Source organism: Grus americana, chromosome Z (genome assembly GCF_028858705.1).
Source record: "Grus americana isolate bGruAme1 chromosome Z, bGruAme1.mat, whole genome shotgun sequence".
Lineage (NCBI taxonomy): Eukaryota > Metazoa > Chordata > Aves > Gruiformes > Gruidae > Grus > Grus americana.
The window spans coordinates 24,264,472-24,287,491 of NC_072891.1; the positions used below are offsets into that span (position 1 = coordinate 24,264,472).

Sequence of the window (23,020 nt, forward strand, 5' to 3'; positions counted from 1 at the left end):
ATGGTGGCACTGACACGTGGATTAATAAACAAGGACAGAGAATAGGTGATGTTGCTGTAACAGTAGAGTATAGGCACTCAGCAGCCAATGATAATTCAAGCAGAACATGGGTTTTGCATTTCCCAGGGCCACGGTGTATGCACACTCCCTCTCTGTATCCACTCACAGAGTGACTTGGAGCCCTTTTATTAGAGCTCTGCTTTGTCATGAAACATCAAAATGAAGACGACTAAAAATCAGCAGAAAATACAGCAAGAAACCTCTGGGTGGCACTTGGCCAACAGATATTTCCAGGTAACAAACTAATTAACTTTCAACAAAAATTATATGACTCTGGAAAAAGAAACATAGCAAAAGAATCCTTACGTTTTAGAAATCCTGTGCTACTGAAATATGTGCTTGGAACTACAGATTGTCAACATAACCATCAAATTGAAACTAGAGGTAAATTTACAGAGCATCGACTTGAAAAGACTTTCTGTCCTGGTTCTGGCCAGGATAGAGCTAATTTTCAGCAGGAGCCAGGACAGGTGAGCCGAGCTGGGCGGGGGCTATTCCATGCCATGTGACGTCATGCTCACCATGAAAGGCGCTAGTCGGGGAGGGGTGGGTTCGGCGGGGCTGCGGGACGGGCCGAGTCGTGGGATGGGTAAACTGCTTTCTGTGGTCACCCATTGTGAACATTCCTTTACCAGTACTGCTGCTGAGTGTTTCCCTCTCCCTTGCTGTCCCAGTAACCCGTCCCCATCCCAGCCCTCGAGGCTTTGCCGTTGTTTTTCCGTTCTCCTCCCCAGCCCACAGCGGGGGGGAGGGGTGACTGAGCGGCGCGTGGTGCTCAGCTGCCGGCTGGGGCTGAACCATGTCACTTTCATTACAGACCATCTTTAGTTATTACTGTTACTCCTAAATGATCAGCAATGTATACCTGACTGGCCTGACATAAATGAAGCACCTGAACTGATTATTTCTTAATCGAATACAGTTTTCTAAAACTCCATTTTCTTAGTCAGCCTTTGATTAATTTCCTTTCAGTCACTTGGGATGGGGGAACCTATTTCTTTAAATATTGCTTTTGGTCAAATTCGTTCCTTTTGCCCAAACAGGGCACAAGGCTTATGAAATCAGGACCTTATAGCAGCCTTCCAGTACCTGAAGGGGGCCTACAGGAAAGCTGGTGAGGGACTGTTCATCAGGGAGTGTAGTGACAGGACAAGGGGTAATGGGTTTAAGCTGAAGGAGGGTCGATTTAGATTAGATGTTAGAAAGAAATTCTTTACTGTGAGGGTGGTGAGGTACTGGAACAGGTTGCCCAGAGAGGCTGTGGCAGCCCCTTCCCTGGAAGTGTTCAAGGCCAGGCTGGATGGGGCTTTGGGCAACGTGGTCTAGTGGAGGGTGTCCCTGCCCATGGCAGGGGGGTTGGAACTAGATGGTCTTTGAGGTCCTTTCCAAACCAAACTATTAAAAAAAAAAAAAAATCAGAAGGACAGGCAGTGAGATACATAGGAGCCTCCCTGGCCATGATACAGAGAAATAGATAAAGGGAATGCCAAAACTAAGCTTCTGCACACCCAGAGCTGCAAAACTGTCACTTCTTGCTATATCATACAAAGAGGTCAGTCTTTGGAGCTTTCTGTATTAGAAGTGCTAAAAAGACTGATTCCGTGATTTCTTACTGATCATTCAAGAACAAGAATGTGCTGAGGCACTCAGTTTTGATTTTCTAGAAAGTTTTGGGACTGACTGCCAGAAGATACAAAAGGTGGTAGATTAGAGGCTGGCCACTTATCTATTAACAATACCGCTTCATACCAGTTCATGTCGCTTTCTTTACCGAAAACAGTGATAAGAGCATTATATTAATCGGAACACGCTGCTCCAGAACGTGGTATAAAAATAAAAGACCTTCATGGAACTCTGAGCTTCAGTACACTGGGTACTATTTCACCTCTTCAGCTGATAACAACCTACAAGTACAAGGTACAGCTAACCATTCTTCCAACCCCATTAATTGCATGGATATAAGAAAAGGAACATGAGTGAATGATGGATGTTTCCTACAGGCTGGGGAAGGACTTCATCATCAAAAAAGCATCACTTCCTTGCCTGTGGGATGTCTCCCTGTGGAATATCTAGTCTGTAGCAATGCCTGCATGTATCTTTTTCAGGGTATGATATCTCACAAATGCAGAAAACCATGTCTGACTAACACCTTAGATTATTCTATCATCAAATGAAGAATACCCCTTGCATATAAAAGATACAGCTTTAAAAAAACCTCTTCTGAGTAATGGATGTACTATAATTCAACTTTCAGATCAGTGTTAATTATTATGATCGGTCTTCAATAACAATATATATTTTGGGAGGGAAGAACTTAGATGTCCAATGCAACAAACTGAACCAGAATTTTACAATGAAGACTGTACTTCATTGACCTAGTTTTCAACTGCCATCATTTCCCAGAACTAGGGGTACTTCAAATAGAAACATTTCCTTTTGAAATGCCTCTGTACAATTTCTTAAAATAGAAAAACTTAGTTTTTAATAATCTTTATGAGTGACTCCTTTACAGAAATGGGCATTTGGGTCCGTGGGAAAGAGCTGAATTGGATCATGCTGACTCTATCTGATAACCAATTTATCACTAGTTAGTGTATTCTATTTGTCAAAGAAATGACAGACTTCAAATGTCTGGGAAATGGAATTTGTATCCATTGGGCCTACAAAAAAAAAGGAACAAACTTTGTAGTTTAATAGCTATCCTCCTTCTACCAGCTCTCCTTGCAAAAAAGATGTTGTTGCTGATAGTGGCAGTGGTATGCCTGACAAAAATAATGTCTGTGAATGGAAGCTGTGATTCCTGATGCACACAGGAACTCAATGGCTTTTCATGAGCTGAGGATATTCTCATTTTTTATAAATATTCATTCACCTAAATCATCCATTCCCTTCCAAGAAGGCTCTTCTACTTGCCTGTGCTTCTGAATTTAGGAGGAAACTGATCATTAGGTGCAGATAATTTTTTCTGATGCTTGGAAAGGGGTTTTGCAATTACTGTCATCTATTTCCAAAGATGATAGTGGCAGCATGCCATTACAGCCCAGTAATTTGCACTCCCATGGCCAGGATTGCAGATGAAAACACATTTCTGTCCAAAGTACCAGTTTTACTTCCATCAGAATATGTTGCTTATATTTGGCCATCATTACATTAAAGCTACATCTTTTACAAAAGCATGTTTGCAATTAGATTGGGGTGGGAAGGCAGGGAAGGAACATGTAGCACTCTTCATGGAGCCACTGTTATAATGTACTTACCTTTTTCAAACACACTACACAGATGCAGACTTTCTTTCACTGGCTTAAAGAGCCTGTCTAAAACTACCGGTATAATTCTGTCTTTAGAAGAACAACCAGATGAGTGAGGAGAGTGAAAAGTATTCTCAGGTGACAGGAGTTTTTCTATGAGGTTACCTTTCCACCTGCCATCTTAAGGAAAGATGTTTAACCCAGCAGCTCTTTTTTTTTTTAAGCATTATGGCTCCTCTTTTCACAAGAGAACACCTACATTACATTTAAGAACTGTGCAAAGCAGCAACACTAAGAACTTAAAAATAATTGAAAATCTCCTGCGATTTCTCTATAGTTTGTATACTTCTCAAAAAATACTAAGAAGGCAGTGCATCTGACTAGTGCTCTGTGCCTGTGTCATTTCCTAACACCTGTAATGGAACAGATTCTTTTTTTGTTGTCAATTTGTTTTTCCTCATATCTGAAAAAATTAGCAGAGGGAATTATTTGTAATACACATCCAACTTAAGAACTGACCTCAAAAATCACAGGAGAGATAACTAGTCTCAGCTGCAGTAAATAAAACAGCAACAGATAACCAGAGACCCTGGACTATAAGCAGAGGGGAGGATGGGAATGTAAACTTCTCATCTACCCTTCCTTTATCTTGTGAAGGAACAATACTGTAGGTCCCTACAATTTCATTTGTATTTAAGATGAGGTTACTGATTTGTTGGGTAGTTCTAAACTATGATGGTTATGGTTGCCAAAACACTTATTGCTGATGTATCTGAAATGGCAGCAGTTATTTTTGTGAGACAGCCAGGATGCATCCATCCTGATTCATTATCCAAACACCTAAGATTCAGACAAGACACATCCAAACCAATCTGAAGGCACCTCAGTACTGTTCACTGAGGTTTATTTTGTATACCATGTACTTCTATAGCACTGAAGTTACCTGAAATGTGCTACTCAAGTGAACTGCGTTTTCTCACTACCAATCAATCATCTCTGCTTTCCAACTGTAGTACTAGTGATCTGCCTATCAAACCATTTCCTAGATTTCTTAGGGTTTGGAGCATTCAGATCTGCAGAGAATGCTAATGTTTGCTTTCTCTAAATACAACAGGGAATGTTCATTTTTTAGTCACTTACCATTTGTGAGTTATATGAATTTGACCTAATTCTTTTAAAGCGGTGGCTCTTACTTTGCTCTGCCACTTGTTTAACAGTGTGAGGAAGAAGTGTACCAGAGACTGAGAATCTTGAGTCAGGTGAGGCAACAAAGTTACAGGAACACAAGAGAAATACTATAAAATAAAGCACTTTATCTTCTTGTCCATTATCTGAGGCTGATTTACAGCTGCATAACTACATGTAACTCTTTAGGAAAAATAAAACCTTTCTAAGAGAGAAAAGAAACATTAACAAGTTTTATTATACTAATTATTTTCACTAGGACAGACAAAATAAACATACATACTATGAGTGAAACGGGTCATTTTCAAGCTAAGTATCTTGACCCAGGTACATTGCTAGAACTTCCTCCAGTGCCTCAGCATGTTAGACACACTGCTCTCACAACATTTATGGAGAATGAAGCAAAGGGCAGGGAAGGGTGATAAAGTGCACCAGTGAAGAATACTTAGAAAATCTCCAACAGTAAATCTCTACTACAGTGAGAAGATGGAAGGCATGCTTGAACAAATATTCTCGTACTAGAAGGTGAATTGTAATTTCCTTGTAAAAACTGCCAGTTTATTTTATTAGATACTATTTTTTCATAAACTTCTTATTCTGGTTTTTTTTGTAGTATGTTGTACATATTCTCATAGTTATTAAAAAGGTGTCATTTAAATCTATATAAGTATTTCATATAGCTTAGAATATCTATTTACAGCATACAATGGAAAAATAAGAAAACTGTCAGCTTCCCTATATTTGTAAATGTTACCATAGCTTTAAATTGCCTTTTCTTAGTGACATTAGAACATGTACAAGAAGGGAAGAAAGGGTAAACTAGCATGTTTCAGCAGTATTTTGTTTAACAAAAAATGCTGAATGTGAGCATAGTCTACTATTAAAAGACATTTTTTTCCCTACAATATTAGAGCTATGAACTACGTGTTCAAAGCACAATTTCTGTGTGGACATACATGGTAATTTTCTTTATTATCCTCATGCCTACTAGCAGTGAAATATTTGTCAACTGATGTGATGTTATGGTAAATTTTTGGATACAACCTTCATATTTTATGGTTTTATATGAATATAAGGTCAGCACTTTTTCTTTACTTTTTTAATTATATGCCCCATACCATGCCGTAAGAGAAAGTTCTCTTTCTACGTAAGCCCGGCATATATTTCTAGCCATATGTTATAAAAGTATTGGTTACAGCTTCATAACAGCATGCAAATTGCAACTCACCCTTAAATGACATTAGAAATAAAAGAAAAAAAAAGTATGGTCTTGAAAAATCAGTTTATTTTAATTAAGGATCACAAACATTGATAGCATTTATTGAAACTACCTGATATTGCATTGTTCCTCTCAAGGTAGGAATCAAGGTTAATTAGTTATTTCACTTTCTATTTCTGTGTCTTAATGTGTATTTTAACTTTAACTGCTGATTTCCTGCATTTGGAGATCATTATATGGTTTGGAGCATCCCTAATCCTTTATTCTGAAATAATGCAGAATTTAAAACTTTGACTTTAGTGAAACACATTACTTCCCTGGAAACAAACTAATTGAATAATGGTAGCTTTATAACAAGCACACCTGTCATGAAATTAAACATAATTTTAGCATACTTTTATGATAACATTTTTCCCATTTAATTCCTAACTGTCATTCTTCTCTGAGTTATAGCTGATGATCAAATGCTCCAAATACAATTTTTATATATTAGCATAATTTAGTATTAAATAACATATGAAGCTCTTAAAAGCACAGCAAATTCTTATTTACTAAAAAAATGCAGCCTATTCAGAAACCTGAACTTTCTTATGGGGAAATGATAGAATTCTATGGGAGTATTAGAACACAAACTTCTGCTCCTGGTTTACACTGTCATAGCTATCTAGCTTTCACGCCACAAGCGTAACATCAAGCAAGGTTTGTGTGCTACACAAAGCCAGAGTATGAAAGCATCAGATCTCTACACTGTAGACCAAAGTGGAAAGTATTGGCTCTAATCAAGAAGCAAACTTCTGAGCTCAGATTTCCTTTGGAAATTCACGATGACCTGAAAGTTATGATAACCTTCCTCTACACCCGCATTTATTCTTCTTACACTTTAGTTAAGATCTGTGAAAGGTTATTACATTCCTTTTCCTTGATTAGAATGCTTTAATGTAAAACAAATTATTTTAGAATTGTAAATTCTAAACTTAAAATAATATTTCACAGATATTTAGACACAAGCCTTTTTTATATTGTAAATATAAACATGTCACAGAAGCCAGAATTGTGGCTTGCCCAGCCAAAAACTGGACACATTTTGTTTTAACTAAAAGAAGTTACTTACACTGTCCCTAAAAATTAAGGCATCATACTCAGTAAATCCTAGGCAACTAGCAGGACCCTAGGCATCTAGCAAGGACAAGTTTTAACTTATTCTGGCTGGTGTTGAGGTGTTCATACGCTGTAGGTTTGAGATGGTCTGTCAGCCTTGCTATAGTTGAAGATGGAACACATCATCATCATCATCACAGATAAAACAATGACGACAGCATCACCTGGAGATCTGTTGACAGGACATGGTGTTTCATCCTAGCTGAGTTTCAACTATTTTTTGAAAGTTATTCTGAAGTTTGGTATACATGTCCCTATTACTTCAGATAGGAGTATTTTCCTTCTAGTTGTACAATACGTACATTCCTTGGCACGCATTTCTTCTAGAAAATGTCTCACTCAAACTCAGGTTCTACAATGCAGCTGACGTTTGACTGATGAAACATGAAGCTCACTGATTGCTGAAGAGTGAGGAAAAGACAAACAGCTTTTGAAAGTATTTCTAGGATTTCCTAGATTAGAAATTTCTACTCTAGCACTGAAGACCAACTTTCTCATATGGGAGGAAGGCTATTTATGCTATCTTTCTACTTTGCACATGGACTAAAAAAAGACTTTAAAAAAAGTGCTAGAATTGCAGGCACATTTTAGCTGTATGAACTAATTCAGAACTAAGTACATGCTTGAAAATATTATTGTTGTTCTTTATCTTGAAGCCAGTTTACTCCATTAAATTATAATCTATCTTATTATTATTTCCTACACCTTTTTTATCAACATATGACTGCCAAACTCCTCTGAATTTCAATTCATTCCATCTTGTATAAGTCAAGACAATTCTGACTTTTCAGAAATTACTTTAGCCACCAGCCTTTTCTCCCTGCTTCTTCCACACAGACCTCAATAGCAGTCTGTCATTAGTAAATTCTTTTCTTACTCCAAGTTTTATGGGCAGCTCTCTGTTCTAAGCCTAGTCCACTATCCTCATGTTTTGACATTTCCTTCCCCGTCCTCCCCCTTTTTATTTCATTTGTTCTTTTTCACTTTGTTATTTAGTTTCCGGATGTCAGCTAACTCCATAAGACTGCAACAATGACTGCCACAATGCCTGTCTTTTAGGGATATACTCCTTTCAATGGAACCTGGAATTCCTTTACAGTTCAACTAAGCATCCTGTACAGCATGCATAGGGCAAGCTAGGCATTTTATAAAGTATTCAAATTAAAAAGCATAGAGCGGAAAGCTACCTAACTCAGCTGGTAGGGAAACAGAAAATGGGACTGGATCTTACAACTTACAACTTGTCTGAGCATAAGAGCATATTTAAGCCTGCATATAGTTCATTTCTTCCCCAAGAAGTAGTCAAACTTTGCTTGATATTGCAGGGGATACACATTCAATTCTCACTCCTGCCATGAGAAACCACTGGTTATGATTTTTGCTTACTAGCAATCTTACGCATTCCTTAGGTGTGAAATATATAATGGTAGGAAAGTAAGCATGCTGTAAGTCAAGCATCATAAATCAATTTTCTAGAGATACTATTCTGAAGGCTAAAGGGTTCACTCTGAATTTTATCTGATTCACGGAAGTATTAAGGGTAATACAAGGCTATTTTCAGAACCATGCATGGGGAAAAACAACCATAAAACTGTTAATCTAACACCATTCTTAATGCTTTCAAGAAAGAAACACTGAGTTAATCACAGTGTACGGCTGTCTTCAATAAAAATAGCTGTTTACGAGTCTCAACTGCACACAGCTTATCTGCACGAAGACTGGGTTACACTCATAAAAAAACCCCTACAAATGGTAAGTAACAGAAGCCAAAAAATATTTTTAAAAGTACTTAGAAATTTTTAACAAAGTATGACACACACACTTTCAGTCTCTTGTAGTCTTAAAGACTAAGTGCTTTTCTGGATAATATTCTTCAACCAAATGGAAGTTACTTGGATCAACACAAAGTTAAATGAGTTAAATTTCATACACTATGATATGCAGAAAGTCAGACTGAATGATCTAATGACTTCTCATGACGCTGTAACTTAATAAACTACTAGAAACTAACAAAAAGTAGAGACATACTTCCATCAGGAAATCTTAGAAATCCAGTTTTGGAGACCTGTGGATAATTTATCAAAATATGTGTATTATCATTACTGTTCTCTTTTAAACACAAGAGAATTTTATTCCTCAGTTCAACGTTTTTTTAAAAACTCAGTATTCCATGGTAACTATATAATTAATAAAAACATGATCTTTCAAAGTGCAATCCTCCCATTCTAATTTAATTGAGTGCTTTTTTGTTTTGTGTTATATATTCAGTGTAGACATGTAGATGTATCCCTGATGGTTCTGTTTTTCACTTGACAATGAAGCCAATATCCTATTTCCCATGTATGTCTGAAGAGAAAAGCAATCATCACGGTACAGAACAAAAAAAAGTTTACAAAGCTCCCCAAAACAATTATGTTACTCACATATGTAAGCACCTTCTAGTAGGTACTAGGAAGCAGGAAATTGAGAGGATATAACTTCCTTTATTTAGTCGTAGAGGCATTCAGTCATGGTGTGGGTGAATGGGAGATGATGCACGGATAGCACAAAACATTATAAACCTTGAAGATTTTTTGCACATATTCTTCCCAGCTTTTACTGAATGTGTCTGCATTCGTTTTTAACACCAAGCTTGCACTGCAACTTTCTTTAATCACTGTGCTAAAGAGATATGATTTCTGCTTTCTTTTCAAAGCAGCATTTGACATGTCATGACAGCTATGGGATAAGGTGAAAGCAAAGAGCTCAGACTTCAGAATTTTAAAAGACCTTACATATAAAAAGCCAAAAGATATGGAATGCAGAAAACACAGATGGTTAAAAAAATCCTGTGATGACAGGACATATGCTATCGCTACATTGTTTTTCTCGGATTCTAACCAAAGTCTAAATTCTTCAAATCAATTCTTGTCATCATGCCAGCTTTGCATGATAACATAGCTGCATATATGTAAATTATTTTCATGTATCTGTGGAATAACCTGCATAAAGTATGTAGTTGCATGACATATGGATTAAAATGAAGATGCAATATTAGAAGATTGTTTCTGTTGTTAAACATGTGACAAATTCACAGCAAGGTCAGCTATTATTATGAGAGATGTTATTAACAAGAATTTCAGAACTATGAGTGATTTGGAGGAGCTCTTTCCTCAACAATGGAAATATATTTTCCTTTACCCTATCTTTTTCAACTCATACAAGTGAAGGAAAAGAAGGAAGGAAATGAAGATGAGTATTACATGTGTTTTGAATTATTTTTGTTCAGATCTTATAGAATTGCTTTTTAATCCTAAAATTAATCTACTTCTGTGCAACTACAGCTTTTTTCCCCACATAATATAAATAAGATCATACTTGCCCAAAGATTATCTCGCATGATAGGTGGGCTGGAAATAACTGTTTACTTCCAACCCCTTTTTTTTGATCAGCAGATTGATAGCTTCTATTTCAGACTGCATTGGAACTTTCAGCAGTTGCATCAGCTAATGATTGGAAAAACATGTCATCCATAACTCAGTGTTGGTCAACCCATGTAAAGAAAGAAGAAAACCTCTTGATAATAGAAAGTGCCTAGTCTTTTTAGAGTTATCACAATGTATTAACAATGCTGTCTTTTGAAGGAAGACCTAAAATATTTCCAGGCCAAACTCTACTCAGAGTTTATCAGTCTCATAACATCATGCTCTTTAAAATGCTATGTTGATGCTTAAAATGTGACAAGTGATGCTATCACTGCTCTATGATTGTCTTGTATACTTCATGCTTGAGTGAAAGATGACTAAAAGTATATGAATATTGACCACAGAACCAATGAAAATAGTTTGAATTATATTTAAGATAAAATAACAAAAAGCAAAAAAATTACCTTTTAACCACTTTTGTTTCATAAAGAAAGGTAGACAAAAGTAAGAGGGGAAAAAAGAAAATTTTCAAAACCAAATATTTAAAAATATGAAACAGAATAGGAAGGTTGTGAGCCAAATCTCAAAAGCACAGATTTAATTGGAATCTGAAATCAAAGGGTAAACGACAAGTCTTCAGTTCTAAATTTAAAGCCCTAGGTAATATATACTAAACAAAATGTACTGCCACTCATGAATACTATATACAGAAACATGGAGCACCAGAATAGAGATGGTACAGCCATGCAGGAAAAAAACCACTATTATTAAACTAATATTAAGAAGGTGATACATTAAAATGTATTCTTTTTTTAAACTCACTCACTTGTGACCAATCTCATGTGCAATGGTAAAAGCTGAACCTAGGCCAATGTCTTCATTAATGCTGCAGCTCCTTTCAGGCTCACACATTCCAGCCACAGAGGCCAAGCCTGAATAAACAGAAGGAGACACAAAGGGTCATGCCAAGGTGTTTCAGTCTTAAAAGCCCTAGTTATAAATGCCTGGATTCTTTTTAATAACCTCTATGCACAGAAGGAGCAGTTGGCAAAAGGTTAACTTTCTAGTCATTTGCAAAATCACTGGGGGGAATTTCACTTTGCCGGCTAGACATTAATATTTTTTGAACTGCAGTCAGTGCTGGAAAATGTCTAGACTAGGGGTTAGATTTATAAATTTTACTTCTGGTAACTGGGGACCACCTAGTAACTTGAGCCAGGAGAGGGAATTCAAGAAAGCATTTCTATTTTAACATTCTTGAGCTTGAAGAAAGCAAAATGTATCCACATTATTTTTCTAAAGAAATCTGTTTAAGTTTAGTGGGTTCATAAAAACATACAAGCAACTTTTTTAGCTATGAAAAGCCCCACATGGTATGTTAAAAAAAAAATTAAAAAAACAAAACTGAATGCATCAATGAAGAGAGAGGAGACATGTTAATAACAAGCATTCATTTAACCATGGTAGTCTTTTCCATTTATCACCCATCATCTTCTGGAATTAAAACGTTATTGTATTACAAGCCCTTATAAAACCTTTCTTTAGAGAGAAAAAGCCACTGGCATTTACAGAATATGACTCTTCTGTATTTTACACATTCTTCAGCAACAGATTATCGTACAACACACTGCAGTCATAATTTAGTGCCGCTAGAGAAAGCTCTAAACATCAGATTTATTTAATGTATTCCTCCCTAGAGTTTCTTATATGAAAAAAAGCAGTAATCCTTTCTTTAAGGAAATTACCTGCTCAGTTAACTACAGTATAACAAAAAAATGACTGGAAAAAGTGTAACTTTGGTTGGGGGATGGGGGAAATGGAGCAGGTAGGGGGGAAGAGAGATATCATACTCTTTATATAGGAGTGGGTCAGCAGAGTGAAGCACTGATATTCAGGCTCCTCACATATCTTTGTATGTGGGTTGGACATTACTTTGGACTAGTTTAATCCTGTAGGCTGAACATATTCACTATACGTGGTTCAAAGCATTCTAAAGGGAAAAAATATTACAGGGTATCATGACAATACAGACCACGTAGCAATATAGATCCTAATGTCTCCCACAGGCGCATATGGAGCATTTGGGGAGTATGTGTTCTGACTTAGTTTGCTCCAAAACAAATCTAGTTTGCACATATCAAAACTACTCTGATAACCAAATTGACATGGGCAAAAGGTGACGATGTGTGTCTGTAGAATTTGCATCAAAACAGTACTACCACTATAAACAAATCGTCAGTGTAGACAGACCCACGGAGGACAGGACAAAACATCAGAAGAAAAAAGACTATCCATGAAGAAAAATCTGTATATTTTTTGCAGTGTGCAACCTGTAGAAAATACAATAATTACAGTTCACCTGTGATAGCTATTCTAATGCAGCAGGACATTCTGAGGACAACATGGCAATACTTACATACTAACTGTCATGTTCCCCTGCAAAGTCCACCATATTTGAGTGATAAAGTAATTTCTATCTTCACATCTTATAACTGAGTGCTTGCTTCAGTGACTTACAGGACCACATTAACATAATTCCATACCATGCTTGCAGAAAGTGACAGAGATCAAGTCAAGAACTCAGTCTATGGCTCAGATTTAAAAAAGGAGTTCGTCCTTCACTGGAGCCACATATGTGCTGCAAAGACATCTGAGGTCTATCTTTTCTAAGAGGTTCCATGAAAGATTCCCTGTTTTAGGAAACTGGAATAGGGGAGAGATGTCTATGCTACACAAAACCCATTACTTCTGTTTCCTCCTAGAATACCAATGATTTGGGTTTCTTTTGACCTTTTGAGACCTCTCTGAGACTTTTGTTCAGAGACTCCTTAAATATATGCTTAACTATAGTTACTGGACATCAGTGGGACTTAAGCATATTAAATGTCTTGCAAAAGAGGGCCACAGGGCCCTGTCTCTTCTCCAATTCAATGCCTATAATGCAAATAAATTGTCATGGTAGTGTTGCCAAGGGTCCTATAACACTGAGTTGGAACTGATACCATAAGTGATTTTTATTTTTTTTAATAAAAAAAGCAAGCCTTTTGTTTAATAAAACATTTGCCGAAGTCTGTCCTCTGTTATGCTGGATTCAAGTAGAGCAGAATTTACCTTTATGCCAAAGTCTGATACAGTAAGAATTGCACACTAATGATCTGTGTTAAAAATATCACATAAAAATATCAAATTGTTCATGTGTGAATGTACACTTTCAAACTTTCTTCTTTTAATGCTTAAATGCAAAGACGATTCTGACATCATTATAGACAGTCTATTCAGCTTTGTCTCCTTCACTCAGATATCAAAGAAAATCAGTTACACTTAGAAATTCATCAGTATCATTTGCCTTTTACTAAAATATGCTGTAGATATTGTTTGTATTTACAGCAGTCAAAATTCTGGTACCTTTCCCCATGTAAACTACTTCCTCGTGCCAGAAGTGTTGTGCTGACTTGAGCGGGACTTGTAGAAAAATTCACATGAGTTAAGGCCATCAATGCATACAGTAATACAAGGAAAGACAAAGCAAATACAATTATGAGCTCTGACTGGAAAAGTATTAATAATCTGAGTTAGCCGAATTAGAATTGTATCTTTAATTACTTCTGGGAAAGAGGCTTATGAAAGGATGCAAATTGGGGAAAAAAAGAAAAAAAAGATGTTACATTAGTCTTTGAACAATGTTTCTTTCCTATATTAAAGCACTATTAAAGGTAATAACTATACCATAGTAAATAACTTTTGGTGACAAATTTAGGTATGGATAGAACACCGGCTGTCCATCCTGCACCTAAGGTTGCTCTGTGTGCTTTTCCATTGTCAAAGCATTGTTTTAAGGAGTTTCAATGCTACTGTAATTTATATCACTGTGGTATTTCTCTCTAAGTCTGTGAAAGGAACAACCTGGAGCTGTACTCCCCATGTACAACAGAGCAACAGGGTAAACCTCAAAGCATGTTTCTTTTATAAGGGTTTTTTGATTGTTGTTTGGTTTTTAACTTTCCTGGTCTTTTACTTGTATTTTTTTTAACTAGATCACGGAGACAGGTTAAAAATGGACATAAACAGCAAGTTCTCTTCTGTAAGAAGCAAGTTTGAGTCATTTGCTAGGTTTTATCAGAACTACAGCTGCCAGAGAAGAAACACAGCAGCAGCTCACTTAATTTAAACTCTTCCAGAAATGTATCAAAGCCAAAACCCACCTAGGTTACCTTTCATTGTTCATGTTTATAAAACTGCAACATTTTGAAACCATAAAGTTAAAAAGATCTAACCAGACAGTAAATCAATAGCTGAGTATAAAGCAAGGAAACAGCGAATACAAGCTGCAATTTCTCTTTATAATCTTACCCAGTGTTCCACAAGGCTTGTTTTTGTAAGTGCAGATATCATATCTGTTAAGGAGGAAAAAAAGTAGATAAAATATGTCAGAGATTCAAATTTGTAAGATATTCTGTATATTTATCACATATCTGTATCATAGTTCAAGTTGTCAGACCGCAATCAGCTTAATTATGTGCAGCCAGCTGGTGTCGGCATTTTCTACACTCTGGTGTAAACCGCAAGCTGCAGTACACTCACAGCCGCTGGCCTCAGGCCAGTGGGACACCTGCCAGCAAGAAAAAAATGGTTAAAGTGGATCTTTGTAATCACCGGCTCCATAAAGCAGTCTACCATGCTGTTACGAAGTCACAGCAGCATGTCTATAGACTGCTACTGCTTCGAAACACTTTTACTTTTTGAACATAACTGGAATCCTCTTACAGTCTCACACTTATCAACTAAACAATATTAATTGTGACTCCTACTACTTAAACTCTGATTCTAATTAAAAACTGTAACTCTCAATTATTACACCAACAGTTATGTAAATAAAATCTTGCGAACTGCCATTATAGTTCCCTTCTCATTATCTTCCAATGATTATACTTGTCTTAAGAGGATACTATAACAAACCAAATGAAAAACATTTTTGCAAAAAGCTAATGTCTTCAAAGGAGAATTTTCATCATTTTAGGTACTTTCCTCCAAATATAGAAGCTCAGTGAGTTTCTGTGTAGTTAACATGTAAGTATATGGAGCTGAGAATGGAATTAAAATGTTTTCTGCGGCATAGCTAATAACAATAGCAGTGGTCATGCAGCAGTCAATTCATTAATTACACCTTCATATTTTGAATATGCAGTCCTAAGATATGGCTAGTGATATGAGTACACCCCTACAAGACCTTTGATTTTCATGGACTCATGCTGATTTCCTTGCAGTATATGTTTCAGAAAAATTTCTATTCTTTTGAATGGTGAGTGAAAACAAAGATGAAAAGATATCATCTTTATGCTTTAATTTTTAACCCAAATAGTTACTAATTTCAGGCCGCCAGACATTTCTGTTAAAAATAACCTAAGGACTGTTATCACGTAGGAGGCTGATCATGAGTTCTATACCTTTCAGTGCTGAAAAGAGTTAAGGTCTGTCTGTAAGCCAAATCCATGGGCAAAATAACAAAGGTTAAAATTTGGAACAAATCCAGTAAACTCTCTATGCATGTAGACTGCTGTGACCACATGGAATTCCTGTGATTTTTAAAGGTACTAAGTGTGGAGCAATTTCTGGGATTCAGTCCTAATTTTGAACTCAAATGTGTGAACTGATCTCATCAAGGTGGTTCAAACTCTGCCATCCTATACACATAAAGCTCTCACTGATTTCCCGTTTCCTGTTTGGATGGGGGAGTGTAATCAAACCAGCATTCTTATATAAAATGTGTTGGAATATAATCAGCTTTTGTACATCACAAAGGTTTAACACAACACAGATAGAGAGAAAAAGAAAGATTTTTACTGAATATTTCCTGACTTTTACATATTTACGGAAGCAAACTTCTTATTTCTGCATTTAGGAAAGAGCCTGAACTTAATCCTATTGGAGTTCATGCAAAGTTGTTCCTCAAAGAAAGCAGACAGGGCTCAGGTTTATTTAGTGAGAAAACCTAAACTTGCTTGAATTCTTTAAAATGTAGTCTAGAACTGCACATAAGGAAGCCTGGTCTTCTAATGTTTTTTTAATATCCAATGCTAACAGGAAAAAATCAATTAAAGACATACAACCTTAGATAAAATGGATGTTTAAGAAGAAAGCCAGTTCCACTAAAATCAAGTGAAAATGTTGTCACTGATGTCAGCACAGCTGAAAATTTGCCATTGTGGCCTGAACCTGCTTACTCTCATTCAGGTATGAATCTAAAGTTACTCCTCAACTTCAGTTTCTCTAGGAACTGTGATAGGAGAGAATTATATGAACTAAGTCCCTTGTTCCCATTGTATTTTTGAAAAACAAATACCATAGTATCCTTCTGTTTACGCTGAATAGCGAGTATTCTTCATTATAGATAGGATAGCATTTGTAAGAAAACATGATGATAATGAAACTTAAATTAGATAAATAGATACTAGATAAAACTTAGGAAAACGTAATTTTATTTTTCCAATACACTAATTATTTTTGCAAGAACATACCCAGGTAGCAATGTATTCTAATTATGGTTTCATTAAATATTCAAATTTTATAGGCAATAATTTCCTGTAAGGAATATTCATACACTGTCTTATACCTCAGTTTAATGGAAGAAAGTCTCAGTTTTCAATGGCCAATGACTTACTTTACCTGCATCATCTTCAAACTCCGTTTTTCTCATTTTTTCCTTTCATATAGATGGTTTCTGCTCATGATTTGTTTGAAAGCTCTTAGAATTTTTATGTATCAAACTGCTCAATTCCATCATTTGCTTCTCTTATGATTTAATCAAATCAGCCTAACTTGTCTTTTTTGGTTTTGACACCACTTCCTCTAATTTTATTTTGAATTTTCAAGGAATCCAGTTAACCCACAGATGTTGGGTTCCAAAGCATGGAAAACTACAGAGTCAATACTTGCCAAATAGTAGCTTCAAGCCAAGAAACCCCTGCAATGACAAATCATCCAGATTACCACTGAGATTAGATAGGTCTAACTGCTATTTTTAAAAAACAAGGCGAACAAAAAACCAACCAACCAACCAAATCACTGTGAAGGTAAAGATGGGTCATAGTTGTCACCAGGACCTTAGTAAATACTTCAGGAGCCAAAGACAACCAAGAGGTAAATTCTCAACCCAGCAATTATCTCAACCAACCATTAAAAATTAAAACAAGAGTCACGTGAGTTATGCAAAAATCCAGGTTGCAAGATGTGAATATAGTTTCTTTTTGATTCACTGACAGAATGTGTAAGAGGGCCACCACACAAAATTTGAAGGTAAGAATACAGATATGCAGGTTGCAAAAAACCTCAGGATGAACCTGGTCATTTTGAGACAGCCACGGAATTCTTTTGCCCAAGTTGGAAGAGAACATCATATGTCTCCTAATAAAGTGGGTGCATAAGTCCCTGAAATGTGACCAGGCTGGGGAAGGGGAATGTGGAAAGAGGTATGAGGCAAGATTGATACACCTTGAATGGATCAAAAGTCATTTGATGAGGCAGATGGGGAAGAGCTCTGGGACTTCTGGGCACACCTGCAGGGCTGCTGGAGAGCTGCTGGAGAGCTGCATCAGACAGGTGGGAAACGCGTGATGGATGTTAAGCTGTCACTGACAGCTGCAATTGACACATCAGCCAGAAGGAAACTGCAGAGATAGACTCCAAGTGCCTCCAAGGGCACTTAAAAAGGAAAAATTTCTGGTCTTTTTTGGCAGGATATGAGCATGCCTCATGCTAAAATATATATCTATACTACTGAACTGAAAAGTGAAAGGGACCACACTCTTGGACACTGAAATTCTATTATCTGTATCATCAAACTGCTTTAAAAGTCCATCAAATTGTTAAAAAAAAAAGTTCCTTGCATAGATTTGGCCCATGACAACAACTAGTCTCAAAGAATTCCCTGGAAAAGTTCAGAAGGTGGCCACACACAATTACAAACACGCAAAACAGACAAAGCTATTCTGTTCTGGAGAAGTCAGCTTGTAAGTGTGGACACAAGAAGTTCTGTGCCAGTGGTCCTCGGTGCAAGAAAAAAATTCACTGACATGTTTAATTTATTAGTGTAATGTAAGCTACAGACTATCTCTTGAAGAATCCTCAGTGATCTGCAACTCTGACTTGCCAAAGTCCCTTTCCTTTGCAAATCTGATAAGTAGTATGATCCTGATCATTTGAGTAGGACATTTAAGTCAAATGTGTAAGAAAGATGAGTTCTCTGTAAATACTGGAAGCACTGCTCAGTCTTGTCAGATAAGTTATTTGCAGCTACAGTAAATCCCAGACACCTTAGGGAAAGGCAGACATTTCTCTCCATCCAGCTGTACATTGCAGGGAAAGGAGACAGGATTCTTTCTGATCCCTTCAACCTGCAGCTTGCGGGCCAAATGCATGTAATTGTGCAACTATGAAGTTCACACAGAGTTCTGTGTAAGCAAGCGTCCCTTATTTAAAAAAAAAAAAAAAAAAAAAAGAGACTTACAAATTCAGAGGTTTGAAGGCTAGCAAGCATCATGATGATTCAATCATACCTCTACCCACCCCCAGCATAAAAAGGTTAAGTAATTTCTTCTAGAAGCTACATAGGATAAAAAGCTGATCCTTAAAAGTTTTTCAGTCTCACATTGAGTTGTTTTCTACATAATTTGAGAATGTCTGTACTACATTACCCAGTTCATCTGTCTTTCCCTCCCCAGCAGTCATTTGTGAGTGCTTGCAGGGATAACAGGACAGCGCAAACCAAAACCTTCTCTGATACAAGCCCCCAGCTCCATAGCTTGCATTTATTTAATTCCTCTTCAATCTCAAAAAAAAAAAAAAAAAAAAAATCAGCGTCCATCTGGGGAATGTTGTTATGCCTTTATAAGCTGAGTCCCTCTGTCCCAGTAGAGATCTCTCTCATGCTGAAATCATTTTTGTTATTTTCTTCTAAATCAGATTAATAAACTGAACTTAGTCAGCGCCACTACACTGTGAACTTTCCGCCACCTTCCTTTGAGCTCTTGCACTTTTTAAACTTTCTGAAGAATGAGTATTACAATTCAAAAAGTTCTTCTAATAGTGGTATTAACAGGAGTAGATACAAAGGCAAAATGAATTACTACTACTTACATGTTAATGTGTATTTATACATTCAAGGATAACATTACCCTTTTCACCAGTCTGATTATGTGAAATGGCCCACTAAAGGAAGAGAGTCTCTATAAAGCACTGTTGTTACCAGCTGCACGTCACTGGAAATGTCCACTGTGGCAGAAAGGACTATCTGCATATAAGCATATGCATATAAGAAGCATATAAGAATACTATCATTGGATATTGTGGTGGGTTGACCCTGGCTGGAGGCCAGGTGCCCACCAGAGCCGCTCTCTCACTCCCCTCATTCACTAGACAGGGGAGAAAAGGTATAACGAAACGCTTGTGGGTCGAGATAAGGACAGGGAGAGATCACTTACTAATTACCGTCACGAGCAAAACAGACTGAACTTAGAGAGGGAATTCATCTAATTTATTACCAAGCAAAACAGAGTAGAGGAATGAGAAAATAAAATCAACTCTTAAAACACTTCCCCCCACCCCTCCCATCTTCCCAGGCTCAACTTCACTCCCGGCTTCAACCTCCGCCCCCCCGCAGCAACACAGGGGGACGGGGAATGGGGGTTGTGGTCAGTTCATCACACGGTGTCTCTGCCGCTTCTTCATCCTCAGGGGGAGGACTCCTATCATCGTTCCCCTGCTCCAGCATGGAGTCCCTCTCACAGGAGACAGTCCTTCATGAACTTCTCTAACGTGAGTCTCTCCCATGGGCTACAGTCCTTCACCAACTGCTCCAGCATGGTCTCTTCCATGGGGTGCAGACCTTCAGGAGCAAACTGCTCCAGCGTGGGTCCCCCACGGGGTCACAAGTCCTGCCAGCAAACCTGCTCCAGCATGGGCTCCTCTCTCCATGGGGCCACAGGTCCTGCCAGGAGCTTGCTCCAGCGCGGGCTTCCCACGGGGTCACAGCCTCCTTCAGGTGCCTCCACCTGCTCCAGCGTGGGGTCCTCCACGGGCTGCAGGTGGAATCTCTACACCCCCTCATCCTTCCTCCATGAGCTGCAGGGGGACAGCCTGCCTCACCATGGTCTTCACCACGGGCTGCAGGGGGATCTCTGCTCCGGCGCCTGGAGCACCTCCTGCCCCTCCTTCTGCACTGACCTGGGTGTCTGCAGAGTTTCTTACATCTTCTCACTCCTCTCTCCGGCTGCAAAAGCTCTCCCTAACTGTTTTTTTTCCTCCTTAAATATGTTATCACAGAGGCGCTGATTGGCTTGGCATTGGCCAGTGGCGGGTCCGTCTTGGAGCCGGCTGGCATTGGCTCTATCAGACACAGGGGGAGCTTCTAGCAGCTTCTCACAGAAGCCACCCCTGTAGCCCCCCCCCGCTACCAAAACCTTGCCACACAAACCCAACACAGATACACTTTAAAGAATTTAACTAATCAACAAGAAAAACCCAAACCATGTATTTTCTTTAAGTATGATAAATGAATAAAGCATGAAACTCTTCTCAAAAATGCAAACTGTTAAAATCAGTATGAAACACAAGCTACTTACTTGTGAGAATTTAAACGTACTCTAAAATTACCTGAAAGCTACCAATATGCCTGAGCAATATTTGAGACAGATATTGACAGAAATAACTGAGGCTTTTGAAGGAATATTTCTTAGTGAAAAAGAGTTTAGGAAACCAAAAAATACAATCACAGCAAATTGCTAAGGAAAAACTTACCAAGATGGCTGGAATATAAACGTAAAAAGTACATGAATATAAGAAAATTCAGGCTGGACAAAACTAACAAATAAGTATACTGGACATAAAGTTCTTCTTAACTTTGAAACAACTGAGCATGTACTTCATATATATATAATACTACAGGATTTGCCAATTAACCTGCTTGAAAAGATTGTCAGAAAACAAAGCCTAAGAACTGGTCCTATCCTAAGACAAAACAGAGCTAACTACTACAGATTATTAAGAGTTCATTTTTAGCGAACATTTCCAAATATGTTCTCTCTGAAAGGAAGGTTTTATTTTTCACTTGTTTTAAACTCAATTATACCTTTTGACACTTGCTTTTTATTATTGTAGGTTTTGACAATAAGCTATTCAAATAAAGACTGTTATCATACACCCTTGCTCAATGAAAAACATAACAGGTTCATCAGAATTTGATCTTTTTCACTTTTTATTCTTCATGCCATGCAACATGATTTATCTATGCATGCAATCATGTATGTCTCATATTTGAATAAATGTTAAAAGACCAGACAAAAAAAATCCCTTGTTGTGGTTTAACCTGGCAGGCAGCTAAAACAACCACACAGCCATTTGCCCACTGCCCCCATCCCAGTGTGATGGGGAGAGAATTGGGAAAAGAATAAAAAAGGTAAAACTCATGGGCTGAGATAAAGACAGTTTAATAGGACAGAAAACAAAGATGATGATGATGATGCTAATGATAATAGAATATACAAGTGATGCACAGCACAATTGCTCACCACCTGCAGACCACCAGTGCCCAGCTAGTTCCTGAGCCAAGGTCCCAGCTCCCGGCCAGCTTTCCCCAGCTTTATATGCTGAGCATGACATCATATGGTATGGAATATCCTTTTGGTCAGCTGGGGTCAGCTGTCCTGTCTGTGTCCCCCTACCAGCTTCTTGTGCACCCTCAGCCTCCTCACTGTACAGAAGGAGGTATGAGATGAGTATAAGAAGCTGAAAAGTCCTTGACTTCGTGTAAACAGTGCCTTAGCAACAACGAAAACATCAGTGTGTTACCAACATTATTCTCATCCCAAATCCAAAACACAGCACTGTATCTGCTACTAGGAAGAAAATTAACTCTATCCCAGACAAAATCAGGACACCTCTATTTTAAAAAAATTACGTTAACCTAGTTCCAACACCTAGAACTATAAACTGAACTACTGATGAATAAAACTGAAATCTCAGAGTTCCCTTAAAGGGATCAAAAACCTAAAGGTATCTGACAATTTCAACTCCTATTTCTAAATTTTGGAAAATAAAAATGCAAAAACAGTGAGTAGCTTGTAGTTTCACCATATTCTTTTGCATACATATACTTGGCTATTATTAAATACTGGTTATTTTGCAAGTGCAGACAATGTCATTAATGCAAGAGAACTGTGTGAAAAAATAGTTAGAAAACAAATACTGACTTTTGGTCAGTTTTTATAAAGAAGCTTTGTATCATAACTCTTCAACAGCTCAAGATAATTTGGTTGTTCATTAGATTCGCACAGGTTACAAGCAGCACTACTCTTTATAACACAATACTTTTTGATGTCTTTCTGAAATCTTTACTACAACATATCCTTAGCCTTACAGAAAGTGGTACACCACAACAGCATTCTGCCTTAAAATAAAGTACACGTCTTATTTGGTTTCTTCCTCAAAAACCTCAAACCAAAAAGAGCTATTTAAACCAAGGAAGGAAAAGCATAATATATATGTTACACATCATCAACAGAAATAGCTTTTTCTATTATTAGTTTTCCATGTCGTTAAAACTGCCATAGACAACCAAATTATGCCTCTATTGGACCTCCTTCTGATACTTAGCATGGGTGGATAAATTAAACTCAGAGATATAGCTAGAAAAACTATTACTGTTACAAGTTCTAATATTCCTGATTTATATGAAAAGAAATATTTTAAATAAT

General features: G+C 37.4%; 1 protein-coding gene across 3 annotated transcripts in view; it reads right to left on the reverse strand.

Moving 5' to 3' along the window:
- ADAMTS6 (ADAM metallopeptidase with thrombospondin type 1 motif 6) overlaps window positions 1–23,020 on the reverse strand; it is a 156,781-nt gene that overhangs the window by 81,130 nt on the left and 52,631 nt on the right. For all 3 annotated transcript variants that reach the window (XM_054810072.1, XM_054810074.1, XM_054810071.1), the window contains exons 8-9: window positions 14,625–14,668; window positions 11,101–11,206 (exon numbers count right to left, since the gene is read on the reverse strand). In XM_054810072.1, the coding sequence (XP_054666047.1) occupies window positions 11,101–11,206; window positions 14,625–14,668 (150 nt within the window). The remainder of the gene's footprint in view (window positions 1–11,100; window positions 11,207–14,624; window positions 14,669–23,020) is intronic.